At 41.6% G+C, this 22,724-nt stretch overlaps 1 protein-coding gene across 4 annotated transcripts in view; it reads right to left on the reverse strand.

Moving 5' to 3' along the window:
• Window positions 1-16,774, reverse strand: part of HDAC3 (histone deacetylase 3) — a 41,304-nt gene extending 24,530 nt beyond the window's left edge. For 2 of the 4 annotated variants that reach the window (XM_083359116.1, XM_083359113.1), the window contains exons 1-3: window positions 16,711-16,769; window positions 15,512-15,594; window positions 2,095-2,237 (exon numbers count right to left, since the gene is read on the reverse strand). In XM_083359116.1, the coding sequence (XP_083215242.1) occupies window positions 2,095-2,237; window positions 15,512-15,594; window positions 16,711-16,765 (281 nt within the window). In that variant the 5' untranslated portion in view covers window positions 16,766-16,769. Of the gene's footprint in view, window positions 1-2,094; window positions 2,238-14,890; window positions 14,949-15,511; window positions 15,595-16,693 lie in introns of all 4 variants that reach the window. The other 2 variants (XM_083359115.1, XM_083359114.1) reach the window with 2 other exon arrangements.
• Between the last annotated feature and the right edge of the window lie 5,950 nt (window positions 16,775-22,724).

The raw sequence follows: 22,724 nt of genomic DNA on the forward strand, positions 1-22,724 counted from the left end.
CACTTAGATGGAGCGGAGAAGCCCAAGCCGCTGCCGCTCAAACACTTTTTATCTGAACAGAAACCTGACAGAGATTTGAAGCTCCACCTGCCTGCTGATGGGGCACTTCAGAAACAGAGAGGAATGCTCCATTTCTGAAGTGCCCCACTGGCAGTCACATGGAGCTTCAAAACGCAGCAAATCCCTGTGTTTCGAATTGCCCCACAGGTGCTGAAACAAATCCGAATGGAGACTGGACGAAGATTGGACAGTCTGTCTGCCTGCCAATGAATGGGGTGCTTCAGAAACAGAGAATTCCTCTCCATTTCTGAAGGGCCCCATTGGCAGGCAGACGGAGCTTCAAAATGCAGCGAATCCCTGCATTTTGAATCGCCCCAAAAAGTGATTCAAATCCGAATGGAGAGCTGACAAGAGTTTTCCTCTCCGTTTCTGAAGCTCCCCATTGGCGGGCAAACAGACCTTAAAATCTCTTTTAGGTCTCCATTCGGAAAAAAGTGTTTGAGTGGCAGTGGCTTGGGTGCCCCGGTTCCGTCCTGGTTGGAAGAAAGCGGAGGTACAGCAGTGGGATTGCTCTCAATAAGGCCGGTGCATGCGAGCTAGCAGCACACCCAAGCCTTACTGAGAGCAATCCCGCTGCTGCGCCTTCGCTTTCTTCCAACTTGCACTGAACCGGGGCACCCAAGCCGCTGATGGCGGCAGCCACCTGAGCGACTATGATTTCCCCTCGCCACCGCTCTGTTGAAGGCTTCCTTCCTGCCCTCAAACTAAGGCTGGCGCACATGAGCGAGCAGCACAACTGGGCCACGTACAGCATTGGTTCCCGCGCCCAACTGACTTCGATTTTATGCTTTGCCCCGTAGGCATGAAAACAAAGCAAACACTCCCCACCCCCCGAGAATGGAAGCTTCTGGAGGTCATGATCTCTTTTGTAGAGAATGGGTCCTTGAACTCACACGATATTATGGCACCCAGGAGCTTCCATTGTTGGTGTGAAAAGCATTTCCAAACTGATTCTCCTCTCCCTCAAAGGGAAAAAAAACTGTGGCAGAGAGGATACAGATTTTTGCAAGGTGAGTCCCGCGGGAAAGGATGGAAAGGAGAAGCAGTTGTGGAGAGTGGTGGTGGGGGAATAGGGTGAATGATGCAGAGCCTCTGCAGTCGTTCGCAAGGGTGAACAACTGCCGTGGTGCTACAATATCTGTAATTTTGGGACTTGCTCATAAACACTAGGGGGCGCTGATCACATAACTTCGAACGAGCATTAAGTGAACGCTTGTAACTCGAGGATTACCTGTATCACACAGCCTGTCTTGCATTCCTTAAATTATTCTGTTGCCTTCAAGTGCAGTTGAGGATTCAGTCTCATTACCAGTTAAATATTTGTTAGTTGAGCTGGTTTCTATAAATGAAATGGAGGAAAGCACTATCTTGTCCTTGGCAGGAGACAATTTGTTAAGTCTCCTAATTATCTAGATAAATGGTTTAGTTGTTAGGTACCAAATTTTTAGTGTAACCTAAATATACCAAGAGGGACGCAGTGGCTCAGTGGGTTAGGACGCTGAGCTTGTTGATCAGAAGGTCGGCAGTTTGGTGGGTCGAATCCCGAGTGCCGCGTAACAGAGTGAGCGCCTGTTACTCGTCCCAGCTTCTGCCAACATAGCAGTTCGAAAGCACGTAAAAATACAAGTAGAAAAATAGGGACCACTACGGTGGGAAGGTAACAGCGTTCCGTGCGCCTTTGGCATCTAGTTATGCCAGCCACATGGTACCACGGAGACGTCCTTGGACAAGCGCTGGCTCTTCGGCTTTGAAACGGAGATGAGCACCAGCCCCTAGAGTCGGAAACAACTAGCACACATGTGTGGGGGAACCTTTACCTTTTTAAATATACCAAAAATGTATACATTTTATCCCACAGGAGGCATTTCTCATGCAATCTCAAAAACATTTAAATTTTGCACCTTCTCACCCATCTTATTCATCTAAATGATGTACAATACTTGCTAAGCACATCGATTTGTGCTTTAGATTGTAAGCCACCCTGAGTCTTCGGAGAAGGGCGGGATATAAATGGGATTAAAAAAAAATACTAACCAGTCATCTCCCACATTGAAAGCATTGAGGCTTTTGGTGAATCCTTGCATGTTGTTAGGACTAACTCTCTGAAGGAAGTCAATATAATCTTCTGAATGAAAGCGACACATGTCATGCTGAGAAGCTTGATATGGCTTAAATACCTGCAGAAAAAAAGTGCTTTTGTTCACAGCTGAATTCAAAAAGTAATGAGAGTTGCTATACTACAAATTTCTAATTTATGTTTTGTTCCAAATAAAATAATCTGTTCTTTTTAAAAAGCTATGCAGCATCTTAAACAATAATTATTTTATTACTGAATAACCTTATAATAAGCTAGAATTCACTTTCTCAGATGCATGTAGTAGGTTACCATAAGCTGGCAAGCTTCATTACATTTGTGTATACACATCCAACTACATGTAATTGGGAAGGAAAGGATGGAGAAGACTTCAATTGGAAGAGGAACAAACATAAATTGGTGTATAAGAAGACAAAAGCATTTAAAACTACTACTATTAGTAGTAGTACTATTACTAAACATAATTCTTGAAGAGAATTGAATTAGTGTCAGCAGCCCAAATGTGGGGACCAAAATATACACAACAATCAAGAGTAACTCAGCATTAATACAGGATCTAAAAACTTTTAGCTTGGGAACCACTGGGCTATTAGATGGGACTAAATGGGTATAAGACTAAATACTATCAAGATAAAGTTTCTATTGGTCAGTGAGCATCAAGACTATCAAATAATCAACCTTAGTGTGTGACCTGCAAATGTTTCTGGTGGAAGTTGTGACTAGGTTTTTGCTCATCTTTGGTTGGAGCACCAGATATCTGGAAGATTTGATCACCTCCTGATTGAACTACTCCAGTGTTCTTTAACTGGGGATGCCTTTGGAAACAACTCAGAAGCTGGTGCTGGTGCAGAGGATCAGCTGGGGGATCTGCTATTGTGCCCTTCTGCACCAGCACCAACTTCTGAGTAATTTCCAAAGGCACCCCCAGTTAAAGAACACTGGAGTATCAGAAGGTTATCAAATCTTCCACATAATTGGTCACACCCATTCAAAAGTTGCTGCACAGGCTGCCATAGACTTCCAAAAACAGTAAAAAGTGTTATAAAGCTCCATGCAGTTTGATACTGGATTATAATAGGACCACTTTACCAAGCCTAATTCTACCAGTCTGATTTGCCATCAAGAGAAATCTGACTCCATATGAGGTGACTTGGGTGTGGACCAGAAGATGAAGGTTCTCATTAGTAGATCTACAGTATACTATGGGACATGATGTCCCAAAGGGAATTTTAGTCCAATCTTGCTTGCATTCATAAAGGTCCTAACCATTGTTTTATTTCAATGAGCCTTTGACCTAGGCAACCATCTGAATATAGTATTGTTTATCTACAAAATCATAATATCAGTCACATCATAACCACCTTTTATATAAATCACTTCACAATCACATCACAATCACTTTTTAGTTGTTATTTTCCTTCTGAACCATTCAGAGACTTTTTATTTTTATGTCAATCTATGAATATCATATAATAAAATAAAAAGCAAACATATAAGATCCATTCATGTAGATGGAATAATGCTATATTCTGACATTTTCCAGCAATTTCTTCCTACATTTATATAGAACTAATTGGACAAGAGTGAGATAATTATGAAACCTTTTTTCAGCTTTCTAAAATGATCTTAATATACTACCCTTTAAAAAATATAAAATGACTAAATTGTACCTGTAACTGGACAGTGGTTAGTATATTTTAATATAAAGACATGTATTCCATATATTAGCATCTATGCTACCATATTAATGGCCACTTATTTGGCTTTCAAGAATTATTGCAATTTTTTCATTTTATTTCTTTTTTCATTTTATTTCCCTCTCATCATTTCTCTCTCTCTCTCTCTCTCTCTCTCTCTCTCTCTCTCTCTCTCTCTCTCTCTCTCTCTCTCTCCTGAGCTGCTGATATCTATCCTAGTGCTTAAGGCAAGTGTAATACAATATAAAACAGTAATTTATTTTAAAGAAACTGTTACTGGCATTTAAAGAGTCCACAGATAAAGCATAGCTTAAATATACTCTGCCAACAAACTCCTCTAACCATTTTGAAAAAATGAGTCCACACATACTTCACAAGACAGAAGCAACCCCAAGAAAAGCAAAACTTTCTAGATCTCTTTGCAGATCTGTTTTTGGATGATCTTTTCCAGTATCTTCCCTGGTATTGATGTTAAGTTGACTGGTTTAGTTTCCTTGGTCTGTTGGCTTTCCCCCCACTTTTTTGAAGATGGGTACCACATCAAGTCTTTTCCAATCTTTAGGTAGTTCCCTGGTAGCTCCAGGATTTTTGAAAGATATGGTACAATGGTTCTGAGATGACAGGGTGGATTTGATTTAAATTAAGTCGACTTAAATCACGATTTAAATTACAATTTAAATCACTAGTAAAAAGGCTTGATTTAAATCAATTCGATTTAAATCATAATTTTTAAAGAGCAACTGTCATCTCTGTCCCACAGTGGCTCTTCCTCTGACCCGCTGTCGACTCCCCGACAGTCTCACTCACTTTAATGGGATGGCTAGTGATGTGGCAGTGACACAACAAGGTGAGGGACGTGGCAGGCATCAGGTGAGTGAATGCCCGCTAACAGGCACTGCCATGATGGATCTGAAAGGTTAGGTGCTCTTTAAATGTAAGGACTCATTCTTGCTGGTAGTTAGAATCTTGAATATTATTATTTGCAAACAAAATGAATAATAAGCTGTCAGGTTAGTAAAACAGCGATATCAGAACCGATTTTAAGTTAATAGGTTAATTACACATAGTTGGAGAACTACTCAAATTCCTTTATTTAATTAAAACAATAACATTGCATTACATATGTTTAGTAACTGAAGTGCATAAACAAAATATCTTTGAAAAAAACAAACAAAAGAACTTGAATGTATCAGCTGGGTCCACATTAAAAAAAAAACTTCAAACATGATCTTCTGCAGCTCACTCATTTTTATCTTCGTTCTCTTGTTTATGATCTCGAAAAGAAAAACAAGGCTTTTCTGCTTTATCAGGCCCCAGATGATTTCTCAATTTAGAGGGAGCAAGTTCAAAGGAAGAGAATATTCTTTCAACGCCAGCAGAAGAGGCCACTGTGGTTAAAAGTGAAATCATTATTTCAACACTTTCTGAATCCAAGTGCTTTAGTGACTTCCACCAGTTCACTGGTGAAACTTTCTTTAAAACCTCATCAGTAAACATATATTTCTTAAATGGTTCCCCCTTAGCTCTGAAGTTCATTATAGTTGGCACTAGAGATAGATGATTGCTGGATACCCATGTCATAGCTAACTCCTCTTCTTCAGCACTTAAGGTTTGACCCTTGTACCAGATATTGACAATGTTTACGAGAAAATGAGCTGGAGACAGCGCTTGTCCCATTTGCCTCTTTAAATCTTGTAATTTCTTCTTGTCAGTGTGTAGTTCTGTTTTTGAGTGCTCACTCAGTTCCTTCCAAATTTCAACATCGTCAGCAATAAAACAACTTTTTTTCTGGATTTTGTTTAAAGCTTCAGAAAGGGTTTCAGGATGCTCAGCATATGTTCAACATTTCTCTTAAGGCCAAGGTTGAGGATTTGGGCTGTAATAGTGACATCTATTTTTTCTAGATTTTGCTCACAAACGGTCATCAGAATAGGCCAGTTTTTAATGTATTGTTCAAAACAGTCCAATACCGAAACACGCAATAGAAAATATAAGTGTTGGGTTTAAACATGATGTGACTACATATAAGGAAATTTTAAGTTTGGAAAGGAATGTATGGTATCTGAAGCCATATAATATCTTACGAGAAGAAAAGATTGTACAAACTTGGTTTCAGTATGGGCAATTACAGGCCAGATGGAAAGAAGATCAGAAAATTGGTTTTTCAATGACTGATGAAAATTTGGTAAAGCAAATTAGAAATCAAGGTCAAGCACATATTAAACGGATATATCTTGCATTGATAGAAATTGATTCAGAGACAGAACTTGTTAAAGACTGTATGATAAAGTGGGCTCAGAATTTTCAAGAAGTCATTACAATGGATACTTGGGAAAAGATTTGGGTGAGAAATGTAAAATTTACGCAAGCTCAAAATTTAAGAGAGAACTTTTAAAAAATGTTTTATAGGTGGCATTTAGATCCTAAAAAACTAGCAAGTATGTATCCGAACTGCCAGCCTAAATGTTGGAGGTGTGGTGGTGAAGATGCAACGTATTTTCATATATGGTATGAAGGTAAAGCATTTTGGATTAAAATTTGGTGGAATATGCAAAAGATATTTAAGAAAAGGATAAAGTTTTGTCCGCAATTGTTTTTACTGGGCATTATTACTGATACTACTGTTGTGGACACTAAGTTGATGTTGAATTTAATTACGGCAGCAAGACTTTTAGTAGGGCAATATTGGAAGAAGGAAGAACTGCCGACTATAGAAGAATGGACTTTAAAAGTTTCCAACCTGGCGGAAATGGCAAAGATCTCAGCGTACTTGAAAGACCATTCGCAACAGAGATATATTGTGGAGTGGAAAAAATGGATTGATTATATCCAGAATAAATATGGGACTAAAAAGTTTCACTTAGCATTTGAATAAGCATTGATGTGATATTTATATTGCTTGTAGTTATTTTATAAGAGTTAAAGTGCGATAGATTTAATAGTTTATTGTTGTTTGCATATGGTAGACTATGATTATTTGTACTTTTATACCTTGTATTTAGCTCTGGGAAGTCAGGGAGGGGGGAGGGGGAGGGAGGGAGGTGTTGGGGAGGGTTGGGAAGAGGGGAGGGGGTTGGGAGAGGTTTTGTTTTGTTTTGTTAAAAATAAAATGTACTGTAAAACTTTTTAATAAAAAAACAAAACAGTCCACTACAGAGTTCCATCTAATATCTTGTGGGAACTTAGCTTGGTTCCACCCATTATTTTCAGAGCTGATGCTGCAAAATTATTGTTATGGAAGTATTTAGCAATTTCAACAACATTACTCTTTATTTCTGGGACACAGAAATCTTTGGCTAGGAGGTGCATCAAATGAGCGTTACAATCATGTTATCAGCTTGGTAGTTTCTTCATGTTGTTCTAAATTTCTTCTCATTTTGGACACATTTGGAGCATTTTCTGTGACCAAACTGCATACTTGACATTTGAATTTTTTTTTGCACGTTATGATAACTTTTACTGCTACTTCTTCGAAGTATGCTGCTGTGTGTGCATTTCCTGAAGTATCAATTGTTTCTGCAAGGAATACATTTCCTTCTTCTGTTGTTATACAACACATACAATAGGATCATTGTGGACATTACTCCATCCAATCAAGACTTAGGTTAACAATTTTACTCTCTAGACTTGTTTGCACATTGCATAATTTTTTCATCCAGCAGTTTCCCTGCAACATCTAATCTACTTGGTGGCCTGTATCCTAGTCTCAGTGATTGAATCATATTAACCAAGTGTGGGTTTTCAAGCAGACAGAAAGAAGAGTCTGTTGCATAAACAAACAAAGCAATGTTTTTCAACAATTAACTCTTTTTCCTAATTTGCTGGTTTTTATTAAAAACTTATCTATGATGGTGGTTCCTGATGGTTTCTTTCTTTTAGGTCAGGGGTCAGCAACCTGAAACAGTGAAAGAGCCACTCGGAACTGGTTCCCTCACAAAAGGAAAAACTGGGAGCTGCAAAAAATGTGTGCGCATGTTCATACATGCGCGCATGCGCAGAACAGGGTTTGACTGAAGAGTGGAGCCAAGGCGAGATATGCTCCTACCCTGCATATTTGAACTGATTGGTTGAACTTTTTTAGTCCCACTTTTTTTTGGGACTGCACATGGCAGAGGACTGGGAGCCGCAGGAGACGGCTGAAAGAGCCGCATGCGGCTTCGGAGCCGCGGGTTGCAGACCTGTGTTTTAGGTGATATATTGCAGATATGTGTAAATGATGTGACTGATGCACTATCCTGGAGAGATAACTCTGAAACTGTAGAACAAGAGGATGGCAATTTAGAAAGTGGATAGTTTCCAGAATCTTTTATGTTGATGGTGGTTTCACCTAAACAAAAAAGTCAAATGCTGTTATTTTATTATTTAAACCATGTGTGCTTATTGTGAGTTCCTCATTGTATTCACATGCAGTACAGCCTAAAAAGGAATATTTGCATATTTCAACTCATTATTTCTTTTTTTTGACAATTGTTAGATCTTCTTTTCTGTCTTCAAGTTTGTTTTGAAGCCCTGAAAAATAAAATACCTTTTTCCATTTCCATTGTGGCAAAACCTTGCAAGTTTTCTTTTGCTTGTGTTAAGCTGTGGTTCTCTTCATTTATAGCTTCCCTGTTTGGGTCACTGTCCTCTAGTTTGTGTTCTGTTATCTTGCTTGTTTGTTCATTCTTTGTTGTCATTTTCTGAGTTTTTTCATTGTAAATTTAGGTTAAAGATGTGCTCATTTATGTCATCAAAGGTGGTTTTAATCATGATTTGAAACCGTTGTCATTTTAATCTGTCGCAGCATTGTGTACATTTCCTCCTGGAAAATATTTGTTTTGCTTTGAAGTATTACTCCTGCAGATCTCTGATTTTCTAGGCTGGGGCTTTCAGAAGGAGATATTAGGTCTGGTTTCCTGCCACTTTTAGATAGGTATGAAACATCCATTTTATCTCCTCCCTCCAGATAATCTTTCACTGGTACCACAGTTCTGTGATTAGCCTTGTCAAACCAGCCAATCGTAAAGTCCAAGCAACTAAGTCTTACATAGTTCTTATCTTTATATATGGTTTTTATAATCCAATACGTTTCCAATTGTCAAAATGCCAATAAAAGCAGTATTTTATAACAGTTCTTCTGTTCAGGGGTCTTACAATTATCAGCCAGCCAAACTTGCAATCCAGAATGTTTAACCACCTAAGATCTTTCCAGTAAATTCCCCCCTAGAAGATTAGCCTACTGCAGACCTTGCTCAACTAGATCTCCCAAAAAGCAGAACTCTTGAAACAGGCATTGTCTCAAAAGGAACTTTTATTGAGAGTGATGGCAAGAGAGCAAAGCAAGGTCTAAAAATCTGGCACGTAAAGGACTACATCAAAAAGTCAATTCAAAACTAACCACCCCCCCGTCTCCAACTGTCTGGTTGAATTCCAGCTAATCCACGGGTGCCACCGTGTTATGAGAAGCTGGAGATTTAGCGTCCATCTCAAGGTCTCTCTTGGTTTCATTTCCCAATGGTCCCACGTTGTTTTATGGAGAGAAGGCAGATGTTTTCAGGTTGCATTCCTCTCACCCAGAGGGAGGGCACCTCGTAAAGAGCAGAACAAAGCGAATAATATTCCCCAGGCAAGCACCCTCTCCCAACAGTATGGCAAGCCCCGAAAATTCATGGGAAAAAGCAAGAAAGGGAAAAATGGAAGGATTAAAGACAAATACATTTGAGGGGCTCTGACAGAAAACTATCTTTAGATAGATTTTTACTCCAAAAGTATTTTTAAAAAAATTTGATAAAAATAAAGAAAATCTGAATTAAATAAAAAAATCCATTTTTAAATTTTAAAAAAAATATATTATTTTGTAAAAATCGATTATCCATCAGGTCCCAGTGATTTATATTCTTCAAGATCAGACAGTTATTCTTTTACCATTTTCTTGCTTATTTTAATTTTTATTTCTATTCTATCTGTTACAGAGCTGTGGTGGCACAGTGGTTATAATGCAGTATTGCAGGCTACTTCTGCTGACTGCCGGCCAACTGCGGTTCGGCAGTTCAATTCTCACCCCCTCAAGGTTGCCTCAGCCTTCCATCCTTTCGAGGTCGGTAAAATGAGGACCCAGATTGTTGGGGGCAATATGCTAACTCTGTAAACCACTGAGAGGGATGTAAAGCACTATGAAGTAATATATACGCCTAAGTGCTATTGCTACAGTTATATTACTGGTAGGTTGGGCTATAGTTTCTTTTTGTGTGAGGACTGATGCAAAGAATGAGTTAAGCAGCTCTGTTTTCTCTCTTCTGCTTGCTACTTCCTTGCCATCTTCTCTCTTTAGTAGACCATTTCCTTGACTTTTTTCTTATTTATATGTTGAAACTTTTTAAATTATCTTTGACATTTTGTTGCAAATCTTTGTTCATTTTGATCCTTCACTTTCCTGACTTTATCTTTGCAGATTCTGACTATTTGCTGATATTCTCTCTTAGTTATGTGTCTCTCTTTCCATTTTTTGTACTTACTCCTTTTGTCTTTCAGTTTATCAGAAAGAGCTTTGTGCAACCATGTTGGTTTCTTCTTGCATGCCTTGTTTTTCTTTCTCAGTGGTATTGTGCTGGACTGGACTTTTATGATGATATTTTTCAGAGTTCCCTGAGCTTCTTGGTTGTTTTCCCCTTTAGGATTTTCATCCAAGGAACCTTTCCCAAGCTCTGAGTTAGTTAAAATCAGCTCTTTTAAAATCTAAACATGATTATGTTCTATTGCTTGCGTTGGCATTATGTTGAATTCCAGTATGACATGGTCACTCTCGCCCAAGGTCCGTGGGAGACCACCGTTCCTCAGATAGTGGGGTGTGAGTCTCTCTTCTTGAGATGTGGCCCTAGCGCGCAGTTGGGCTTGCTGCTGGTGTACCTTTCGCCTAGTCACGCAGCAGCAGCCCTGCCTGAGCTTCTCGATATCCTCTCTGGGTTGGTGATTGAGTTCCCCAAACTTATAGTTTTGGGTGACTTCAATCTACCATCCCTGGGAGGATCATCTGAGTTAGCTCGGGAGTTCATGGCTTCCATGACGGCCATGGACCTGACGCAAGTAATTTCTGGACCGACTCATGTGGGAGGCCACACCCTTGACCTGATTTTCTTATCTGGACGATGGTTAGATGATCTTGGTGGGGGCTCCCCAATTGTTATGCCCCTGTCATGGACCGATCATCATCTCCTGCGGCTGGTCTTCCGTTTTGCCACTCCCCACCGTGGGTGGGTGGAACCAACTAGATGGTACCGCCCCAGGCGCTTAATGGACCCTGAGAGGTTCCAGGCAGCGCTGGGATCCCCACCTGCCTCCTTTGCTCACAACTCGGCGGATGCCTTAGTGGAAGCCTGGGAAAGGGCAGCCACGGAGGCTCTCGACCGAGTTGTACCCTTGCAGCCCCTGACCCGGTGCAGATCCCATCGAGCTCCATGGTTTTCCGCGAAGCTTCGGGAGATGAAGCGTCGGAGACGGGGCCTAGACAGCTGTTGGAGATCCAGCCAATCCGAATCCGACCAATTGCGACTAAGAACCTACATTAGGTCTTATCTCGCTGCGATAAGGGCGGCAAGGTCTAATCACTTCGCTACACTTATCGCGTCCGCAGATAATCGCCCGGCTGCCCTGTTTAGCGTGACCCACTCCCTCCTTAATCAGGAGGTGAGGGAGGAACCCTTGCAGGGTCGTGCCGAGGAGTTTAACCAACATCTGTCGGACAAAATCGCTCGGATTCGGACCGGTCTGGACTCTGACTGGGCAGAGTCTGACGATCAGGACACGGGTGGTCTTGTCGATATTATCTGGGAAGAGTTTGATTCTGTGACTCCGGAGGAAGTGGACAGGATTATGGGGCGGCTGAGCTCCACCACATGTTTATTGGACCCGTGCCCTTCCTGGCTGGTTTATGCGGCCCGGGGGGGGGACACGAGGCTGGTTCCAGGCGGTTATATCTGCTTCTTTGAGTGAGGGTAGTTTTCCCGCCATCTTGAAAGAGGCGGTGGTGAGACCTCTCCTCAAGAAGCCTGCCTTGGACCCAGCTGTGTTGAATAACTTTCGTCCGGTCTCCAACCTTCGCTTTCTTGTACCAATCGGGTTTCAGGCCCGGGTACAGCACGGAGACGGCATTGGTCGCTCTGGTGAATGATCTCTGGAGGGCTCGGGACAGGGGACATTCCTCTGTCCTAGTCCTATTAGACCTCTCAGCGGTGTTCGATACCATCGACCATGGTATCCTGCTGCGGCGTCTCAGAGGATTAGGAGTGGGAGGCACGGTTTTGCAGTGGTACTCCTCCTATCTCCTGGGACGCTCGCAGTCGGTGTTGGCAGGGGGGCAGAGGTCGACCTCGAGGTCTCTCGTTTGTGGAGTTCCTCAGGGGTCGGTCCTCTTGCCTCTTCTGTTCAACATCTACATGAAACCGCTGGGTGAGATCATTCGTGGTTTTGGAGTTGGGTATCATCAGTACGCCGATGATACACAGCTTTTCATTTCGACCCCAAACCACCCCAGTGATGCCCTCGATGTGATGTCCCGTTGCCTGGAGGCGGTTTGGGTCTGAATGGGGAGGAACAGACTTCAACTCAACCCCGACAAGACTGAGTGGCTGTGCATACCGGCATCCCGGGATATTCAGAACATTCCATCTCTTTCCATGGGGGGTGAACTATTACCCCCCCCCGTAGATAGGGCTCGCAACTTGGGAGTCCTTCTAGATTCACGGCTCACTTTGGAAGACCATATAGTAGCTGTGACTAGGGGGGCCTTTGCCCAGGTTCGCCTGGTGCGCCAGTTGCGGCCCTATCTAGACTGGGATGCTTTATGTACGGTCACTTACGCGCTCGTGACCTCTCATCTGGACTACTGCAACACTCTCTACATGGGGCTGCCCTTAAGAACCACTCGGAGGCTCCAACTGGTACAGAATGCAGCCGTGAGAGTTGTGTTGGGAGTCTCCCGATACTCTGTCACACTTCTGCTCCATGAGCTGCATTGGTTACCAGTTGTCTTCCGGGTGCGATTCAAGGTACTGGTAATGGTGCTTAAGGCCCTACATGGCATGGGTCCGGAGTACCTTAGGGAGCACCTGCTGCCGGCATCAACTTCCCTCCGCCCTGTGCGTTCCCACAGAGAGGGCCTCCTCAGGGTGCCACCGATCAGAGAATGTTGATTGGTGGCCCCCAGGGGGAGGTCCTTCTTTGTGGGCGCCCCGGAGCTATAGAATCGGCTGCCGGTTGAGCTCCGAATGGCGCCCGACCTTCGCTCCTTCCGTCGTGATCTGAAGACATTCTTATTTGAACAAGCTGGCCTGGCCTGATGGGGGATGGGTTGGGTTTTACAGTCATTTTTAATATTTGTATTTACTGTTTTTAGTCGGGCATATGTTTAATTTTCTTTTAACTTTTGTATTTTTGTATTTTTTATATTTGCCCTGTTCACCGCCGAGTCCCTCGGGAGAAGGGCGGTATATAAATAAAATTATTATTATTATTATTATTATATATAAAATCAGAGTTCTATTTTTTCCCCAGTTTGGGCATAATCTTGTGAAGTTTAAAGTTTCTCAACTTACCTTTTGTAGGTTGAATGCTTAGAGTTTCATCTAGATCCTTTGTTTTTCTTGTAGTAACTCTTATATTTGGTACATATATAGTCTGGGTCTTCTATGGAACATGTTTTGCAGATCTCAATACCGTGCTTCCCCCAAAATAAGACCTATTCCGAAAATAAGCCCTAGCTTGATTTTTGGGAGTGGGCCTACCCCATGCACTCCACTCCTGTTTACCGTTACAGCCAGGCTTCCCATGCCCCAACACCTGCCTCACCTCACCGGGCCACTTCTTCACACTCACGCACACACGTCAGCCCCAGCCTCTATTTTGCCATCAGAGCCCTTCAGGAAATGCCTCTGCAGCTGAGAATGGAGCTCCAGATTGATGTATACAGCACCCCCTGGTCTCCATTTTGCTGTCAGAGGCCTTCAGGAAAGGCTACTGCAGCCAAGAACTAAGCTCCAGATTGACGCGCATGGTGCCTCCCTGGAGCTTGGTTCTCAGCTGCAGAGGCCTTTCCAGAAGGCCTCTGATGGCAAAATGGAGGCTGGGGTACACCATGTGCATCAATACGGAGCTCCATTCTTAGAGGCAGAGGCATTTCCTGAAGGCCCCTGATGGTGAAATGGAGCCTGGGGGTGACGTGCGCTAATAGCCGCAGAAGTAGGCAAACTGGGCGAAGCTGTTGGTGCCACCACTGCGAGGTGACACCGTGGAAAAGCCATTCCCCCGAAAATAAGATCTGGTGCCTCTTTTGGAGGCAAAAAAAAAAAAAAAAGACCAGGGAAACACAGTAGTATCAGTTGCTTTTTCCATGAGTGGATTAAAAAAAACTGAAAATGAAAATATAGGTTTTATCACAAATTTTTAAAAGGGAAAAAATGTCCAATTTAGAAATTTGATATAACAGATCATTTAAAAATTTAAAAATTTAGGGAAAATGTCTAGTTTAAAAATTAAAATTCTAGCATTTAAAAATGTCAAATTTCAAATTTTTAGTGTTGAGTGAGACTTAAATGCAAGACTTAAATGTTCATTCTTAACCTGTCATGGAATGCTCTATTATTATCCCTTTCTTCTCTGCCTTCTTGTGATCCTTTCCCTCCTTGTCTTCTTGTGAGTTTTATTTATCCATTTCTTCTCTGCCTTTTTAATGTTGCATAATTATCTACTCTGCCTACTTATTTATCCCTTTATTCTTTGTCTTGTGTTCTGTAATTGTTTTTTTATCCTCTCTTCCTACTTGCCTTTCGCCTGCCACTACCGGATATTCAGCCTTCTCTGCTTTCCTCAGTAACAAATTAAGTCTCATTATACAAAAGCCACAACTGCGGTACTTGCTTCAACACTGCCCTGTAAGTAAGAGTGGAGTTTGTGTCATGATGTTACCATGAACATGTAATCATTTTTATATACTGTACTGTTAGTTTGCAGATTTCTCTGCCAGTGAATTTGCAAGGGTGAGAGTGGATTCAAACCTAAAACGTACCTTGTGAACATGAATCAAGAATTCCAGGACTTCTAAACACATTTGAGACATTGCAGATCTACAGTGGGATTACAATTTATATGTTTAACAAGCTAGATTCTAAATCACAAAACTAATGTCATAATATGCCACATAATACTGCTTTTAATTTATACATTTATTTTAACCATCCATGCCAAGAGAGTGGTTAGCAGTCAATGCAATTTAATGAGTTGAACTTTCTTCCTTCCCTGCAGAGTAAACAGATGATCACAGACTCTCCTGGCAGTTTGTATGACTGGGTAATATAACTACCTGCAGCTGTGAACTCTGGCATTTCTGCCAATCAGTAGGAGGATACTGAACCATCTTTTCCCATGGGAAAGGAAGGTGGAATCAGATCTTCCTTAGATGAAATTGACAGAAACAAAAGACGTCAAGTATATCATAATTTTGAATTTGGTAAACAATGTCATTCCAAACTATGGATCCCTGCTTTGAGATATTCTGTGTAACAGGGGAGTTTTACTATTCTTAAAAGTATGTTATATGGTGCATGCTGGCAAACATATATAAATTCCTTAAAATTAGTAATAATTATCTAAACACAAACATGTTAAGTTCAGCACATGAAGCACTTACAATCATCTTCTTATAGAGTCCATAATGTAGCACCAAACTGTGTGTCAATGCCAACCGATGTGGTTTCATGGGATGTCCTGCTCCTAATATGAAGAAACACATATTATTAACGTCTCCACAGCTGAAGCACAGGAATCTACCTAACATTACCACAAGTCCTCAAAGAATAAAGAATAATATGAAATTAAAAGTGGGAGGCCTTTTAAAAGACTATTGATTCATTGACTGGGATCTAGACAGTTAAGACATATTTGTCTTGTTTTGGAAACAAGTTCCCTGGTGCAACCATATTTTTTTTCACAGTGATCTTCAGCAATTTACATGCACACATCTTGAGATGGCCCTGAAGCTCTATAAACAACTGCAATAACCTTCATAAAATAAAAAGCATGGATAGTTGATAAAATTCTGTACAATAATATCAAGAATCTATGATTCCGCACACACCCTCTTAACATATCATAGATGGAGATACAGGCACTCTTACAGAAAGCTTGAATTCTAGCACATTAATACATATACAATTATACTCCACTTGGAATAAATAGCATGCCACTACCGGTATATGTTAAGCTATCAGATCTGGACTGCAAAAATCAGGCGGTCTGGACTTTTGCAAACCACAAGCTGTAATCCATATCATTAGATGTATTACTCTGAAATAGAAGTTGGTTGAGTCACTGATATTGTGTATGTGTGCGCGCGGGGAAAAGTAAGCCCTGCCGTAAGAACTAAAGCCAGCTTTTGAAAGGCACGAATTTCTTAAGTTCACGATGAATATGACTGCAGTTATTATAAAACGAAGGAGCGGTTCAAAGGCAATTAAGAGCACCCGGAAAGGCTTCTCTTTTCTCAAAAGATGTAGCGGCGTGAAATGATTCCTGCCGGGTCTCCTACACGCGCACAGAAGAGCGATCTTTCAAATCAAGGAAGGAAGTTGATGGGTTTTTGTTTGTTGTTTTCCAGCGTTGCCGCCAAAAAACAAAAAAAAAAAACAAAAACAAAGGCAAGGACCAAATCAAACCCGACGCCTTTCTGATCAAGAGGAGAAACTGTAGCACGTGGTTGTTGGGAAAAGTCCGGTCCTTTCCTCAACCGAGGAAAAAAAAACAACAACCAGATAGCCTTCGCTCGATCGCACCCCCTACAGAAAGCACCAGCATCCCCAGACTTCGCCATTACCGCTGCTGCGCACGCACCGTAATGAAAATTGCCCACATCGGGATCATAGAAATAAGCCACAGTCTTCGCCATACCCTCCGCCCTCGGAAGGACTTGTGCGCGGAGCAGTGACCTCCCGGTTGCGTCCCTCCACCTACAGGCTTACGTCACCGCGTCGCCTAGGCAACGCGCGGACGCTCTACCCGGAGAGAAGGAAGGCCCTTTTTTTTTTTTTTCCCCTGCACGCAGGCGCCCGGTCACCGCCTCCTTCATCTGGTCTGGGGTTGGGATGAGTTGCTACGTAGCGGAGAGAGAAATAGATCCGTGGAGGAATCGCGTTGCTTCTTAGTCAGATAACATGCCTCGGACTCAGACTCGGACTCGGTTTGGTTTGCTGTTTTTATTTAAACAAGGCTGCCGCACCTGAGCGGCCCAAAGTTGAACGATCACTAAGCGACTGTAGCGAGGTTTTTTGTGTTATTTTTTTTTAAACCTTTTCTTTCCCCCTAGGTCAGGGGTAGGCAACCTCGGCTCTTTTATGACTCACGGACTTCAACTCCCAGAATTCCTGAGCCAGCTATGCTGGCTCAGGAATTCTGGGAGTTGAAGTCCGTGAGTCATAAAAGAGCCGAGGTTGCCTACCCTTGCCCTAGGTTTCATCTGGATTTTGGCAGCCCAACTTCTAAATAATTATATTTAAATATTTTAAATAGCGCTAATAGGGAGTGGAAGACTCGCTTCTGTCAACTTTTAAAAATGCTCTCAAAAGGCAGAGGTTCGAGTCTGTAAATTCAGCTCGATCGGGGGTAGGCAACCTCGGCTCTTTTATGACTCGTGGACTTCAACTCCCAGAATTCCTCAGCCGGCTATGCTGAGGGGAAGGGAGAGGTTTCCAAGCTGAGCCATGCTGGCTCAAGAATTCTGGGAGTTGAAGTCCACGAGTCATAAAAGAGCCAAGGTTGCCTACCCCTGATTGCTGCTAGCTAGACCGAAGGGAGGGATTAAGAAAGGCCAGAGTCGTAGGGTTGCAGGAAGTGGCGAAGGCCCGACCTAGAATCCTTGTGCATTGCCAGGAAAGTAAATCAGTTATAAAGGATTTGACTTTTTCGTCAAAAATGAAAACTAATATATTGTTAGATGCTTTGGGCTACTTTCCTTTGCAACCAGTAGTAAATTTGCCTGACCAATAACCAGCCAAGACACAGTGAAGACCTTTTTATTTAGTTTATTACAGTAAGTGGGGACAAGCTATCTTAACTTAGTTCTCTCCAAAGTTCATCATCTCAAATCAACATCTTTATACATTGCCTACACTGGCCGCCCATCCCTCTACATTCGCCATTGGATGAGGTACAATGAGGTTACATTCTCACCTACAGCAGGGTGTCAAACTGCTGGCCTGTAGGCCAGATGTGTCACGTGGAAGCCACACCCACCCCATTGCCGGCAATGGCAAAACAGTCCCGATACATTGCATCACATCATGTGTCATCGCAAGTTTGACATGTCTGGCCTACAGGTTTCCTGAGACCCTAAACCCTACATGACATATCACATGTATATTATGTTGGGAGGAATTCCCTGTTTGGGTTCTTCCAGCTGGGATTTCTGTAATCTGTGGTTGAAGAATAAATAGAACGAGAAACCAGCTACCGGAAAGAGAGGTTTAATCACAGAGATCAAAGTTGAGTGACAATTCAGCATGAATCACCGGCTAGCTAGGAAGAATGGTCTCCAAGCATACCTTTTCTTGGTTTTCTAAATTGTCATTTCTGATGGTTTCAAAACTGTCATTTCTGATTCATGGAGCAGTGTCTATTGATGGGCTAATTTCTTTATTCGATCTTGCTCAGGAAAAGGTTAATCCCTGTCTCAGGAAAGAATCTGGTGTGTTTCTATGTGGTTTATTACTATTATTATTATTATTATTATTATTATTATTATTATTATTATTATTGATCATCGCACAGTCAGCCAGATGTTCAGACTGGATTTGGCATTTTTGTCTACCTATCGAGTCCTTACCAAGGACCTGGGATAGGCAGATGTGGATGTTTGATGGTATTACAGATATCGTCACAGGGTGGAAGCAGTTCCTAGTAAGGCCGCCTTTTGCAATTGACTAATGGCGAATTTGTCAATGCCAATGGTGTTCAAGTGGTGCTCCAGTTGTTTTGGGATTGCACCCAAGATGCCTATTACTATTGGTACTACCCTTGCTTGCCTTTACCACAGTCTTTCTATTTCTATTTGTAGGTCTTTGTGTCCTGTTATCTTCTCCAGTTCTTTCTCTTCTATTCTGCTGTCTCCAGGTACTGCTATCCAGACTTTTTTATCTTTCTTATCAACAGCTGTTAAATCTGTGGTTTTATAGTGCCAGGTTCCTTTTTAATGTTAAAGTCCCAGAGCAACTTAGCTTTTTCCTTTTCTATAACTTTCTTTATTTTATGGTCTCACCAGTTGTTGCTTGCAGGCAAATGATATTTCTTGCATATCTTCCAATGTATTATTGTTGCTTCTTTATCATTCCATTATTTGTAGTAAGTGTGCAATCTTCTTGCAGCAGCTAACCAATAGGCAACATTTGCTATCTATTGCTGTCTTCCCAATTCTGGCTTTGTGTCCATTTGTTCTTAAATTTGTTCTTTCTTTGTTTTCAAAGTACATTTGTGATGGGTAAACACAGTGTTGGGATTCAAATATGTGAACAACCGGTTCTCTGTGTGGATGCCACTTCCAGAAGTCCATTCTGGGCCTGGGCAACAAAAAATTAGCTACCAGTTCTGCCAAACTGGTGCAACTTGGCTGAATCCAAATACTGGGTAAACACCTTTTCTTCTAGTAGTTCTGCAGCTTTTGGCCCAGTTGCTCAGCCAACAGTCCTGAGTCCTATAGCCCATTTTTCACCAGATGTCCAGGAACTCCAACGTCTACTACATTAACCTGGGTGAGAACTGAGCTGATATGGATTTCTGTAATTTATCACCATATTTTTTATGGGAGAGATACTCTTCGTCTCAATTCTCTGATGAGACTTGTCTATTCTGTTGTCTCCAGGCATTGCCACGTCCACTATCCAGACTTTTTTTGTCTTTCTTATCGACAATTGTTAAGTCCGGGGTGTTATGTTGCAGGTGCTTGTCTCTCTGAATTCTGAAGTCCCAGAGCAGTTTAACTTTATCATTTTCTATAACTTTCTCTATTTTATGATCCCACCAGTTCTTGCTTACAGGCAAATGATGTTGTGTGCACTCCACATTTATTCCTTTTGCTCTGTTTCTGGGTGAGGTTTTTACTGCCAACAGTTCCAAATACAATAACCTTAAGATGTTCTGTACTGTAGTTAAGAAGAAAAAAAAACATCTGCTGCTTGTGCGTATATAAGTGCAGCAAGGGATTTGCCTTGGTGTTTGTTTAAGTAGTTTAAATGAGCAACCACAGTGACATCAATGAGTGTTGTTATAGATGCCTTCTGTAATGCTTACATGATGCTGTCTTACAATAGAGCTTGGAATAGGATCATTGTGATTAAAGAAATTTTAATTTAGTTTGATATTTTCATAAGGTAATTGATATTCATCTAAGTAGACCATTATTTCAGCTTTAGAGTTCTGTGCATCTTTCTATATCTTATGAGACCACATTGGAAGCATTTAGAAAGCTTTCTCATAATAAATGTAGCCACATCACATACACACATTCCAAAATCCAGAATATTTCTCAGGTGAATTTGCAATGCATGCTTGAACTTCCTGGTTATTCAAGACTAATTGCACCTCAGTGGTGGAAGGGGAACATGTGTGATAGACTGAACCGTTTCACAAATGTCCTCTAGTTCATTTAATATTTCTGTAGTATGTAGCAAAGTAAATACTTTTTCCAAGTTAGGTTCCTGGCCCATTGCAAGATTTTTATCAACTGCCACCTGATGTTTGCTTATACTTCGCTGCTATGGGATGACTGCCATGAATTATGGGGAGGGGGAAACGAAAGTAAGTGCTATATCTCCTCAAGTCACTGCTTCAAGGTCACTCAGCTGGAAGGAAGTAGCATACCAAACTGCAGTTGGGCTGACTGTTACGAAAACATCTTGCCTGAACCTGATTGGTTATACAGGGCTGGGTAATGAGAGATGACAATTAAGGGAGAGAAAAGTAGAACTTCGGGATTTTGGTGTACGATTTTCAGTTCTGGCTTTGCGATACTGCACTACTGCAATACACTTGATCTCTAATAAACTATATCTTTCTCAACAAATGGATCCACGGATCATTTTTATTTAGAGGTTTAAATTGTGGCAGGGCCAACTATTTTTGTGTAATCATTGGCTTAGCAAAGTTATTTCAGAAGCTGTGAGATGAGTGTTGTTATTTCATAGATTTCCTCTTTTGCTGCTTTCAGGCCTTCTGTCAGAATCCATTTATATCCCATTCATAAATCCCTATCTGTATGTTCTAAAATCTTACATCCCTTACTGGATTCTGCCATTCCCAAGGAGGAGAAGATAAGATGTTAATTGGCTATCCTTATCCATTAGGGGACACGGTGGCTCAGTGGGCTAGGACGCTGAGCTTGTCGATCAGAAGGTCGGCAGTTTGGTGGGTCGAATCCCGAGTGCCGCGTAACAGAGTGAGCGCCTGTTACTCGTCCCAGCTTCTTCCAACCTAGCAGTTCGAAAGCACGTAAAAATGCAAGTAGAAAAATAGGGACCACTACGGTGGGAAGGTAACAGCGTTCCGTGCGCCTTTGGCGTCTAGTCATGGCCACATGACCACGGAGACGTCCTCGGACAAGCGCTGGCTCTTTGGCTTTGAAACGGAGATGAGCACCGGTCCCTAGAGTCGGAAACGACTAGCACGCATGTGCGGGGGAACCTTTACCTTTATCCATTTGTTGCAAGGGTGTTTATTTCAGCCTGCCTGGAGGCCGTCATTAGACCAGGGGAAGAACCTTTGAACTGAGAAGAACAAAGAAAGGGAGCGGGTGGGGGGGAGAGATCTGGTTTGTATCTCCGATTAGAATCTGAAAGGGAGGAAGGAAATGTGGCAAAGGCATGGAAGATCCCTTTTCCCTTGGAAGCTTTTGACACCTGAACCTTAATTGATCCGGGACTGACCAAATGGACTGAGGGGAGGGGGTTTCACTCAGGGACACTTTAATAGTACCAACCTGTAACACAGTTTTCAGATCCTGTCTAGATTTCCCACTGACAATTATGTTTTAGTAAAGGTTCCTTTTTGGACAATTCTGTCTCCAAGAGTTCTTCTTTCCTAAGACGTGGATTGGGGTGGGACCTTACGCCTTTTTTCCCCATTTGGCCACAATGGAACCTTCCTGTGGAGAGGCTGTATTCCAACTGGCAGGTATAGTATCCACATCTGTGTTTGCCATTGGTGGGTTATTAGTTGTATCCCCATCTTTTTAAAAATTGCCTTACAGGAATACGAAGTTTCAGAGAACAAGGCCATTCCTGTGAAATATATATATTATACTGTGCCTAGTTAGTCAATATTTTAACTCAGCTATCCAAGGCAAAGATTAAGAGAATATGCATAACTGCCATATTAAGAATTAAAATTAATCCCTCAGAAGAAAAGCCCAGAGAAATGGGCATCTCATTTTGAACCTGAACTAATTATAATGTCCAACTGGCGTAGTTATATTTTTCCTCAAAACACTTTGCAGAATAATTAATACAATATATCATATATCCTAGTCAGGAATACTTAAGATTATTCACAACAGTTATTTTATGTGCACACAATTGTTTCATAATTATATTGGCCCAATACCAAATGTATATTTGAGTAAAATATCTTTATTTTGCTGAGTTAATTTGCATAAATTCATTGATTTCTATGTACCTAAAAGTACCTAATTCTGTACATAATTAAGCTACATGAGTCACTTTATATATAGCTCTCTCTCTCTCTCCCCCACTTTGCTGTCTGTTTGGACTTTGAGTGATGGGGACTTCAGATCAGCAAGGTGCAAGAGAGAGATAAAGTTAGCCCATATTCTGAAAGTTAACTGCATTTTGGAACTAGATGGC

The sequence above is a fragment of the Vipera ursinii genome, assembly GCF_947247035.1.
Source record: "Vipera ursinii genome assembly, chromosome: 3".
NCBI classification, from domain to species: domain Eukaryota; kingdom Metazoa; phylum Chordata; class Lepidosauria; order Squamata; family Viperidae; genus Vipera; species Vipera ursinii.